General features: G+C 40.2%; 1 protein-coding gene across 13 annotated transcripts in view; it reads right to left on the bottom strand.

The window, feature by feature from the left end:
- The window catches only part of THRB (thyroid hormone receptor beta), a 390,903-nt gene that overhangs the window by 99,940 nt on the left and 278,449 nt on the right, over positions 1 to 12,514 (bottom strand). For 11 of the 13 annotated variants that reach the window (XM_058729739.1, XM_058729736.1, XM_058729734.1 and 8 more), the window contains one exon: positions 11,678 to 11,741. The exons of the other annotated variants lie outside the window; for them this stretch is intronic. In XM_058729739.1, the coding sequence (XP_058585722.1) occupies positions 11,678 to 11,699 (22 nt within the window). In that variant the 5' untranslated portion in view covers positions 11,700 to 11,741. The remainder of the gene's footprint in view (positions 1 to 11,677; positions 11,742 to 12,514) is intronic. 13 annotated transcript variants of the gene reach the window in all.

Genomic DNA, 12,514 nt, shown 5'->3' with positions numbered 1-12,514 from the left:
GAATCAGATATAAAATTTTGTTGTATGAAGTCACTGAGATTTTGGGGTTCTCCTTGTGGTAGTAGAGAGCATCATTTTACACTTCATAGGATTCCAAATTGTTTTTTTAATCTTCTCCTAAAACTTTCACAAATGGAATCAGAGCCGATGGAAGCTCAAAGGAGGAGAGGTGTGAAGAATCATTTATGAGAAGATCTGAGACACCTGCACGGTACATTGCTGCATGGCTGTAAGCACATTACTTTGAGTTCATGGGCTTTGTTTCCCCACCTGTAACTTCAGGAGGTTGGAACAGATGGTCTGTAAGATTCCTTCTAGTTCTAAACCTCTGTAAGTCTTTTGAGTTGTTAAAAAATCGGTATTGATGTGTTCAGAAACTGTGATCTCTTGACTGTGAGCTTCTCCAAGGTAAGAACTATTTCTTATGTTTCTATGTCTAGAGTCTAATATCTTAGATGCTGTAATGTTAAATTTAATTAGAATTTTCTATTGAAAAAACTCAGACTTTGCTAATGTTCTGATTTATGGCAATGCTTTCTTGATCTAATTTGGAGCACAGTATCAAATGATTGAAATTCTCATGAATATTTTCATTATGCATTACTGAGTATGGTAGGCTATTTCATATTCATTTACATAGACTTAATCTTTGAAGAATGATTTTATAATAATACTGAAAGACTTTTTTGATTAAAGTTAGTGCCAGCAGTAATTGGTATTCTGATGGCTTCATTTATAGTTCTATTTAGCTAAATAATATAGGAGTATAATTCCTACTTAGAGTTGAGAAAATTGGAGTGCAGAATATTCACTTAACTTGAGGTCCACAAAAGTAGTATTGGGAAAGTATGAACAATCTCTAAAGTTCAGAAAGGCCCAAGGGAGACGATACAATATGAAACAGCCTATGCTACTGTCATGAAAAATCTTATGCCTTCTGGTTTTTCACAATTTTTTTTTTTTTGTATCTGTGTAGTGTGGGATCATTATTCATTTTATTCTCGTCAACAATATTCTATTACATACGTTTTGATCATTAAAAGCACGCAATGAATTCTATTTAATAAATGCTGTTTGGCAGGTAAAATATTTGGAAGCATAGGGTTCAAGGGAGATATGTGTGCGGAAGTCACAAGAGGGTCTTGGCAGAAAAGCGGGAACCACAATTTGATACTATAAACGTGGAAAGAAATATAATGATGGGAAACCCATCTTTGTTTGCTCTTTCTTTGTATTGGCAGCTGCAAAGGGTATGTGTCTCCCCCTCTTGTTTTCTGCTGTCACTTCCTCCTTATGTGCTTATGTTCTATATCCTGGGGAACGCGAAGCATGCAGGAAGATACTGTATTAGTGTGGCCCCTTGGTCTTGGGTGGCATAGGAACCTATGCCTATTAAGACAATGAAGTAATAATACCAGCAAGTGTTTTAAGATGCTTATTTTATCAAGGATTATAGAAAGGAAGAGCTTGTATTAAAAACTATGTACTTCCTTTTGTGCGAATTGTTTGCTTCAAATGTTATGTTTAGATTATTGCTTCATTAAAAATGTCTTTCCATAAGATAAGGAATGACAGAGGCATTTCTTGTCTCTCCTGTTTTAAAAAAAAAAAAAAAAAAGGCCTGTTGTATAGAAAAGTCTTTCAGGAAATCCTAAATAGGATGCTGAATTTGAATGAGACACTAAAGAGAAAACATGAATTATGGGAGTGAGCTAAACAAAGTGATAACACGTAAGCTTACCTGAAAAACAAACAAAAAAACTGAAAACATTTGTTTACATCTGTTTTTTACCCCCTATTGTAGTTCAGTTAATTATATGGGCCATTTTTCACAATTAACATTAGTGACGCCTATTATGTACCTGGCTCTCCCTCAGAATGTCTATGTTGTGTCCCAATGTGCCACACCCTGTGTTAAATGATTTCTATAAATCTAATACCCTCACCACAATCTTTTGAGAAAAGTTCAGTATTTTCAGCATGGGGATTTTTTTTAAGCTCTCCCAGTGAGCAGTCCAGACTGAGCACCATAACCCATAGATCCTGCTCACCAGAAAGCTACCTTCTTCTGAGGGCCCACATGGAAGTCCTTTAATTTTCTTTAAACAACCACCACCACCACCACCCTCCCAGGAAGAAAGTCCTTTCTTAACCGAATGTACCTTACAACTTTTAAACGACCCACTAAAGAAGAATGTCCAGTAAAGATCCATTTTTCTTTTTTTATGAAAAATGCTGCCCTAGGAGTGCACTCCTGAAGGACATTGTGATCTTTTAAACTGGAGAGGTTGCTACCCTAATGGACTTTTTAGATAAATGCCAATGATGGCACCCACCAGCCAAATGCATGGTTGCAGGGACGTGGGTCTGTTGTTCATGGGTGACAGTAATGGAGCACACCCAGGTAGTCATTGGGAGTAAAGCATCTTTAACTACATTTCTGTTTGTCATCGCGGCCAGGTTAAGCCTAGATTCACTGGTGACATCTTTGTGTGTGTGTGTGTGTGTGTGTGCGCGCGCGCATTTATTTATTAAAAATGTTTGTTTTTGAGAGAGAATCTGAAGCAGGCTCTGAGCTGTCAGCGCTGAGCCCAACATGGGGCTGACCCCATGAGCCATGAGATCATGACCTGAGGTGAAGTCAGACACTGAACCGACTGTGCCACCCAAGTGCCCCTTAACCGGTGATATTTTAGATGTCTTTTGTAGGTACTCAGATGAAGTGTTAGAATGAATGTTAGAAAATAAACATTTCCCAAAATATTTCCAATATGGAAGACAAAAACCCTCTAGATCAGTGGTTCTTAAACTTGTGTGTATCAGAATCATCTGGAGAGCTCAGAGAATCCAGAAGCTCAGGTATGTGCTGTTAGGTTGGATGGTAGTATAGAGCTTGTTTGGCCTTTTTTTTTTTTTTTTTCTTTTTTAAGCCAAAATTTCCAGTGATGTGGATACCTCACCACCAAGTTGAGAGACAACTGCTCTTTTCTCAACACTAGATGCACATCAGAATCACTTGATTTAAAGCAAACAAAAAACCCCCCCAAAACAAAAAAAAACCCAAAAACAAAAAACAAAGAAACAAAACCACTTGCCCAAGTAGAGTGGTTTAAAAAAAAAAAAAAAAAAAAAAAAAAAAAGAGGCTCCACCCTAGACCAAGCCAATTGGAATCTTCCAGAGTGGGTCACAGACACTGATATTTTTAAATAGTTCCCTAGTTTGACTGTATTGGGCAGCCTGGGCTGAGAATTTGTCCACCTTATGGCTTTCAGAATGGGTTGTGCAATGGAATCACCTAGACAGTTTTACAAGAATGCTGAGTCTTGTGTCTACCTAGAGATTCTGATTTAACTGGTCTGGGGTGACATGGGCATAATCAGGATTTTAAAAAGCTCCCAGGATAGAGGCACCTGGGTGGCTCAGTCGGTTAAGTGGCTGACTTTGGCTCAGGTCATGATCTCACAGTTTGTGGGTTTAAGCCCTGCATTGGGCTCTGTGCTGACAGCTCAGAGCCTGGAGTCTGAATTGGATTCTGTGTCTCCCTCTCTCTCTACCCTGCCCTGCTCACGTGCTCTCTCAAAAAATAAACATTAAAAAAAGGATAAAGGCTTCTGGGTGGCTCAGTTGGATGAGCATCTGACTCTTGACTTCGGCTCAAGTCATGATCCCCAGGGTCATGGGATTGATCCCTGTGCTGGGTGTGGAGCTTAAGATTCTCTCTCCCCCTCCCCCTCCCCCTCCCCCTCCCCAACTTCTGTGCCTGTGCACATGTGCATGTGCACGTGTGCTCTCTAAACAAAACAAAACAAAAATTAAAAACCTCACAAGATGATTCTAATGTACTGGCAAGTTTGAGCAGGTGAAGGCTAGGTCATCCATCAAAGAGGGGGTTCTGCTTTAATCAGTTGAGGAAAGACTGCTCACCTTACCTCCCTTGGCGGTGAGCATGAGGAAGACTAACAAAAAAAATGAGACCTATCACTACTTAAAGTCACTTAGCCCACAAACCATGAGATCACGACCTGAGCTGAAATCCAGAGTCAGACCCTTAACCAACTGAGCCCTTCAGGCATCCCCAAAAGAAAACTCTTGACTCACTGCAAACAAAATAACATCACATATTCATTAGGGACTCAATTTTTGTTGGGAAAAATTATTTTCAATTCTTCTGAAGGGTCTTGCACCTGCCAATGTGCCACTGCGCCGGACCTTCAGTGGCATTTGGGGGAATAGAGAGGAGGATAGTCCCAACACAGCAGAACCCTGCTAGGTTACGTTTGTTATTTGTTATTATGTTGTTTGTTAGCAGGAGCCAAGTAAAGATGTGCGGGGTGATTCTTGGTTACGGCAACCTTGAAAGAGGTAGAGATGAGTTTATCAGACTGATGACGGCTTGATTGGGGTGGTTGAAGAAACGGTAATGATGATGATGGTGATGCTGAGAATGGGCGCAGAGTGGGGAGCAGGGACGGTGGGGCTGGGGGTTAGGGCAGACCTCTAGAAACAGCCAAACAGTGTAAAGGAATTCTTCTTGAAAGAATACAGGGGTTAGTGATAAAGAAATTTTTTTCTTTATCTTGTACTTCCATCATTCATTCTCTGTAAAGCCCTGTCCCTTTGACATTTCAACTTCTTGATCACTTGGCTGCAGCTCAAACTTGGAAGGTGAAGTTGTTCTAGAATTTTGGGGGAAATTTTTCACTAATCTGGCTGGATTTGGTGAGATTTCATTACTCTCTTTCAGAAAGTTCCACACTTTTCAGTAGGAAATCTATCTTCCAGGAGAAGTTCAGGATGTTAAAGAGGTGAGAGATGGGAGGACAGAGGCCATCAGATTACAACAGGGCCAGGTTTTCTTTAGCTAGGATATGTGGCAAGGTCCGGCCCCCTTTACCCATTTGTATTGTGCAAAAGGTCACTGTGCATTCTGTTTACTGAGAAAAAAGTATTTGCTTTTGTGTCAAAGGGTGATGTGTTATTTGCACAGGAATTTGCGCTCCCTTTTTGTGGTTTTCTTGACTTCTCCCTTGTTCTGGTGGAAACGGGAGAAAATCTTGAACTGAAGTTCTGGGTTCCTTTCTTCCCCAGACAGGACACTATGGAGTGACTCGCTTCTACCAATTTGTGTGTGATGGGAGTTGGGGGGGGGGGGGTATAAAATTATAAGCATTTACGACTTTCCCCTCTCCTGCCTTCTAAGGTGAGTTCCTTAGAAAGGAAGATCTATTTATTCTGCTGAGTGGGGCCTTAAAACGGGATGTAAGTGGGAGAGGGGAGAGAAGGGACCCACAGCCTTCAGAGGAAAAGAGAAGATGGAGTTATGGGCTGGGGAGGAGGGAGGAGAAGAGGGAAGAGAATCCTGACTGACCTGGGGGAGGGGAAGCAGTGTGTTTAGAGCCACCACACCAGGATTTTTGGCCTTAGCGGGGAGATCGAGAAGAGGACAAGACATTTCAGCAGTTACCATTAGTAGTGATCGGTGGGAGAGCTGTCTGTGGAGGAGTTGAAAGATTTTCTGTGTGATGTGGGTACAGCAGCCTCCCTTCTGCCCTCAAGGCATTTCAGAGAAGACTGATGTTTCCTTTCTAGCCTTTCAGTGAGATTTTTGTTTCTTGTAGAAGTGACACCAAGCCGAGGAGGGAGCAAAACGGCCCCCATTGTTTCATGTGGTTAAATGCCCAAGAAATAAAACCAAAGGTCCTTTTTGTAATTGGCTCCACCAACGGGAGAGCTAGCTATTTGGGCGAGTTGGTATTTTTCCTTCTCCAGAACTATTTGTGGCAACGTTTGTCATGTGCGTAGCTGGCTCCATGAAATCCCAGGCCATGTTTTATTTTTGGCCACCACCAGGGAAACAGGAACTTGGAAGAATGTGAAAGAAGCCTCTAGATGCTCTTTCGGAAGAATTATGCCAGGAGTGCATAAATCAATATAACCTCTCCCAGCTCCTGTAGCAATATGGGGAAGGATGCAGAGCATCGTGTCTGGCTTCTATGGTTGTGTCCTTTGCAGAGGTAACCAGTACAAAGACTTGGGGTTTGGCAGGCCTGACTTGGGGAAGAAGGGACAGAAGGGCCTCCAGCACTGGCAGGCTCTCCCTCCCTGCCATCAAAGGCTCTGGTACTTTGGGTGGATGGTTGGTGCATAAAGGATAAATAAGAGAGGGTGTTTGTTGAGAAAATTGTCAACTGTGACCAGTCATCCTTGTCTCCTTAACGAGAACTACATGTTGAAATAGTAATGCTAACTCATTGCAAAGAACTCCTTGAGCTGTGTGTCCCTCAGTCCTCACCAGAAGACATTTCTAAGCTTGACAAAATCAAGCTTAGACCAGCAAAGGCATAAATCACAAAATGACACCTCAGTAGAGCTCACTGTGTAGAACCTAAAAACTTGTAAACATGATGGCATGGTATTTGTTGACGTATACAACTTATTTGTAAATGGTTCAAAATAAAAATTACATAGAGACATAGCAACAGGGACAGAGAGACCTAGAGAGTGGGGAAAAGAATTAAGCAAATGTGATAAAGTGTTGACATTTGAGGACTCTGAATCGAGGGTAGCTAGGGCTTCTTGGAACCAATCTTGCAGACTTTTCTGTTAGTATGGAATTATTTCAAAAGAAGAAAAAGAGAAATTTAAAAAGTTCAAATATTGCCAAAATGAAAAGAGACATATACTAAAATTGGAAAATAAGATAAAAACAGAGAGGAAGGCAACCCATAAGAGACTCTTAAATACAGAGACCAAACTGTGAGGGTTGCTGGAGGGGAGGGGATGGGGGTGATGGGCATTAAGGAGGGCAATTATTGGGATGGGCACTGGACGTTCTATGTAAGCGATGAATCACTAAATTCTCTTGAAACCAATGCTACACCGTATATTAACCAACCTGAGTTTAAATCAAGTTTTTAAAAAGAATAAAACAAAATTGGAAAATGTTTATAACATCAATCATTGACAATGAATTATTTTCTTAATGTGTGAATCATAAGAAAAAGATAGATGACACAACAGGAAAAGTTAAATGAGCAGGTAAGTTATAAAAGTCTTTTAAGTGGTCAGTGTGTGTGTGTAGCCAAATTATCAGTAAGAAAAATATAAAGTTTTAAAAAGGTGTGATAAAATTTTGTCTAATACTCAAAAATTAATTACCAAAAAGCTCCAAACTTGGAGGATTTATGATTAAATGCGTGCTGTACTGCTGATCGGTATCTCAATCCGTCTAATAATCTGGTGACAATTTGGCAACAGAAAAGGTTTTTAAAGATATTCAGTCCCTTTAACTTAGCATTTCCTTTTGTTTCCTTGAGATTAAACTCTACTATTAGAGCTGTGAAGGCATATACAGCGCAGTTGGTACTAACATTACTTAAGTCACATTATATTAAAAGTCTGGGGGCATTTGGGTGACTTGGTCATTAAGCATCTGACTCTGGATTTCGGCTCCGGTCATGTCACACAGTTCCTGACATCGAGCCTGGTGTGAGGCTCTGCGCTGATGGTGTGGAGCATGCTTGGAATTCTCTCTCTCCTTCTCTCTGCTCCTCCCCTGCTTGTGCATGTGCTGTTTCTCTCAAAATAGACCTTTTTTTTTTTTTTTTTAAAGTATAACATCAAGGGCCGTATCAGTGAATGATTACTAAGAAACCATGACCAAAATCCTATTTCAGAAGAGTATTGACAGCGGGATATGTTAACAGTAACACTGTTAACATTATCTTTGGATAGTGTCCTAATTTTGCTGTGAACAACCTCCTGATTCCGTGATGATGGTCTACTTAGGCTGTGGGACATAAACACAATGGTGATGATTCCCTTTCTAAAGGAATGAAACAGTTATAAGGAACATTTGAAAAGCCTAAGGAACACGTGGAGAGCCACCCCCTGGAAAATGCCATGGGCTCACAATAAATGACTGTTTTCCCAGCTTAAATGTTTGGTTTGACTCTGAAAAACCTGTTCATTAGGATAGTCTTAAAACACAGAAAACACTGCTCCGGGAATCCCTTTTTCTTCCAACCATCAATGTACCCATGCTCTACTTTATGAAAATGTGATTTATAAACGTTTACATGTGAAGTATAACCTAATTGTAAATGTAGAAGGAGAATTAGAGATGAACTAGGCTCCTCTTCTCATTTAATAAGGAATTAAAGATCTAGGGACATTAGGTGACATGCTTGGTTACTATCCTTAATATATAATAAACTTCTATAAACCTCGAGAAAAACAAAATCCACAATGAGCAAGTGGACCATAAATATGAAGTGAGTTACGGATGAAGAAATACAAGTGGCCAAGAAGCATGTAAAAAAAGGTCAACCTGAGCAGTAATGAGAAATGTAAATTAAGCAAAATGAAGAATTACATAGGTTTTTTTTTTTTTTTTTTTTTTTTTTTTTTTTTTTTTAAACAAATGACCCCATCCCCAAACATGCAAACAATCTGAAGATCATACAGTGGAACATTGGAGCAACAACTGAGAGCTGTCCTATCCTTGCTAACATCCCTCCCCTCGTGCCTGGGATACACTCAAGAGTAATAGTGAGAAAGAAAAAGAAAAGGGCAAACATCACAAGGATGTTTCTTTTTGACCAAGGCCAAAAGCCTCTAACTTTGGTATTTGAACTTTTAGGTATGTATTCACATTTTGGAACAAACTTTGCTGTGAATCATGGCTTTATGCAAAATAGAGCTCATTATAATGCCATAAATGTTAGCGGAATTCTCCTCAGATTACTTAGGAAGCAGTGCTTAATGCCAGATTAACAAAATACCATATTAAGGCACTTTCTGACTATCTCCATTAAGAGTCAGTATCTTTCAATGAGTGATTTCATATAGTCCTAATTTCAAATTAGGTAAAGCAACCAGAAAATTTTGGCAAGACTGGACTCCACTGTAGCTGATATTAAATAACCCTAGAAAATAAACAAATTTCCATGCAAGCTAATGCAAAAATAAATTTACTAAGCATTCTGGCTGAAAGAGATTGCATACCATCAACATGACTCTTATATGAAAATGTTGGTCTTTTTGCTTTTAGGAAAATAAATTCAATGTTCTTATTCCTTTTCATTTAAAGAATGGTTTTATTTTCAAAGAGATTAATTGATTTCCTGTACTGCATAACAGTAATATTGCCTATTATGTTTTTCAAAGAAGAAAATAATGTCTATTTGCCCTTTAAATTATGCTCCTAAAGCAAGCACTTAACTCCGATGACTTACATACAACTTTACTATGGTCTCCCACAATAAAACTCTTTAGATTTTTTAAAATAAACACATAGCCTGAGACCATAGCAAAAAAGCAAGGGGAAAGGATACTTTTTTATTTCATCCACAAACAAGAGTCTAAAGCGATAATTCTCTCAGCTGAGTCCATTAACATGCAGTAAACGTGTGTATGGAGTAGATTTCTTTTGCAAATAGTACTGTCAGTTTCTACACTATGAAACAAATGCCAGGAAGCAAAAACTCCCTCCTCCACTGGGAGGCACCTGGGGTTCCAGCTCAGTCTGCAAGAAAAGCATCTTGACTTCAAGATCAGCTGAAAAGCTGGCTCAATCTAGAATTGTCCTGGAGTGAGCCTAGATTCATCGCTCTGTCCTGGAGATGACCTGAGTTGACCTTGGGGGTTTTGCTCAACAATAAGATGGTCTGGACTCTATTGGACTCTAGACCAAGAGTTCACAAACTACAGTCCTTGGGCCAAAGCTGGCCTGCTGCCTGTTTAGTAAATAAAGTTGTGTTGAAACATGTTTATGTATACTCCATGGCTTTTTGTGCTACAACGGCAGAACTGAGTAGTCTGCAATGCCAGAGATATTGACCATCTGGCTCTTTAAAAAAAAAAAAAAAAAAAAATGCTAGCCCTGCTCCATAGAAACCTGGGATGGATGGCCACTTCTGGACTCTATCTGGAACCAACCTCGTAGCAATGGACATCCACTAAATTACCCACTTTTCTACCAAGTTTTGCCATTTTCATGTCTCAAAAGGTTACATGAGACTATCTTTGAGACTATCTTTGGAGTATTTTTCTAGTGGGCAAGTTATGGAGTATAGAGCCACTCATGTCACACTTGATCTTGCACTATCCTGTATCAGAGGGGGACACTTTCCCTAGGCTTTGCAGTGTGGCTACCTGTTGCTTGATATCTACGTGTTCACACATGCCTGTGCCTGCAAAGATTTATACTTCATTCCTTCCAGTTGAAATTCCCACACATAGGTAAACACAAAGGAGATCGCTAAGGTTGATGTGTGCCAATTTTCCACTGAATGACCGAGTTTATGACACAGAACAGGTGCAATTTAAGTGGGGAAGAATTTTGCCTTGTTGGAAGTGGAATAAAAATGGAGTGGATATGTTCTGATGACTGTTAGTGAGCAAAAAAAAAAAAAAAAAAAAAAATAGGAAATGGTGAGATGTGGTTCTGAGGCCCTCACTTCTTACTGGTGTGAATCGTTCTGGTCTGTTCAGGCACTCCATCTTTTTGCTGCCCCAGGAGCTCCAGGGTAGGTGGGTATAAAGGGAGGGCAGTGATGCTGAGGGAGGCAGTGTTATGGTCATTAGGAGGTCCCCAAACTTACAGAAGGCTGACTGGCAACTTTAAGTCGCTTCAGTTTCTCAGGTCTACTGGGGAATGGCTTCTTGGAGTACTTGTCCTGTATGTTTAGTTTGTCACTAGGGAGGTGACATGAATGGACTATCAAAGGTCAAGCTGTACCCATGACTCCCAGAGGTCTAGGAGTATCTGCCCTGCTGTCGTGGTAACCACAAGAACACGTGTGGGCTTGGTGCTAGGCTGGAAGGTAGACAGCAGAGATTATAAACTGGTAGCCCATGGGGTTGATTCCAGTCAGCAGACATATTTTGACTGGCCCGGGAGTCTTTGGTACTCTATTAAGTTAATTGTTAATATTTATGAGTGGCAATACTTCATTTAAAATCTGGATTTCCAACTTCTTTTGAAAAGTTGAAGTCTTTGGGCATTCTGGGCTTCTTCCCTACTGTATGTCCGTGATCACCTAGAGTGGAAGAATGGCTTCTCTTCAGAGAACCTGAGTACTCCAGTTTTGTTTGTTGTTTTCTCTTACACCCAACCTGTTCCCACGTTGGTGTCCTCTGCCTGGCCCCTGGGGCCTTTGAGTTTGCAACCCCTGCTCTGTGTGTTGCACAAAGAATTCACACTGTTGCCACCTTATGTTCCTTGGGGGTCATTCTGCCTCCTGTGTCCCTTGCAAGAGTTTCTACCTCACTCACCTGATGCGATCTAATCATATTCCATCCCAACTGTACTGCTAACTGGAATAAACAGCCCATTTTGGAGAAGTATGTAGAGCCATTTCTTATATTGACCTGAATGAATATAAAGAGTCAATGTGTCTCACGTGCAAGGGTTATCTTAGGACGGCTAAAACCAAGCCTTTCACTGTGAATTATCATTTCTTCACGATAGGTTTCTGCGTCTCATAGCTTCTGAAGATGAGCAAAACTCACTGGTAGGGATGTATTCCTAGGATATATCTGCATTTAGTCTTAGTTGATGGTTTGGAAAATAATGTTGTGAAGACTCTTACGTTGGTCTTCTAGAAACCCTGTATTTCTCTTCAGGTGGAACAAAAATGGAGACATGCAAAGAGAATTTTAAAAAAGAGATACCTGTCATACTGTTGGGAGTCATAGGTTAGTAATCATTCTGGACCTTTTTTTTCACTGACACCTCCTACAAAGAAAAAGACAAGAAAGAATACCCCAGGTTATAACCTGTATCTTCCGTAAGGTTTTTGTTTCAAACAATATCATGTGCATTAATTAGCTTGAGGCAATTTGTTTCTCTCAACTCACACCTAGGGAACTTGAAGCAGCCGTGGACTCTGTGACATGTGTCAATTTACAAGATGTTTCATTCTTAATCTCAGGGTTCCTTCCATAAATATGTATTGAACATATTTTATTCAAGATCACGTCTCTTTTTCCATCTCAAGTTTCAAGAACACTACCAGCACACTGACTTGCTGCTTTTCCCAAGAGTGGCGAAGATGTACTAGCATCTTTAGTCCAGATCTTTGCTTCTCAAAGTGAGAAGCATTAATCTCACATTTGTGCAGTGGCCTCCAATCCCTGCTTCCAGTTCTCCCTGAGACCAAGCTGTGTCCCTCCTGCCCCTTCAAGGGTTTGGTTCCTCAGTCCTTCCTGAGCAAAACTGTCCCTGTGTTTACATAAGCTGGTTCAAGTCCGGTTTCTGTCACTTGCAACCAAGAGTCTGGACTGATAACACTGACATTAAAATATAACATTAACACAAATGTGTGAAAATAGTTTTGTGTCCTTTGTATGATCTCAAAGATGAAACTATAAAATCTCAGTCATGTTCTTGCTATACCATCACTTAAAAATATCTTTATTTTCACAACTATATGGTCAACTAATCTTTGCAAAGCAGGAAAGAATATCCAATGGAAAAAGACAGTCACTTTAACAAGTGTTGGTGTTGGG

This window comes from Neofelis nebulosa, chromosome 5 (genome assembly GCF_028018385.1).
Source record: "Neofelis nebulosa isolate mNeoNeb1 chromosome 5, mNeoNeb1.pri, whole genome shotgun sequence".
NCBI classification, from domain to species: domain Eukaryota; kingdom Metazoa; phylum Chordata; class Mammalia; order Carnivora; family Felidae; genus Neofelis; species Neofelis nebulosa.
This window is presented reverse-complemented; position numbering and strand designations above follow the sequence as displayed.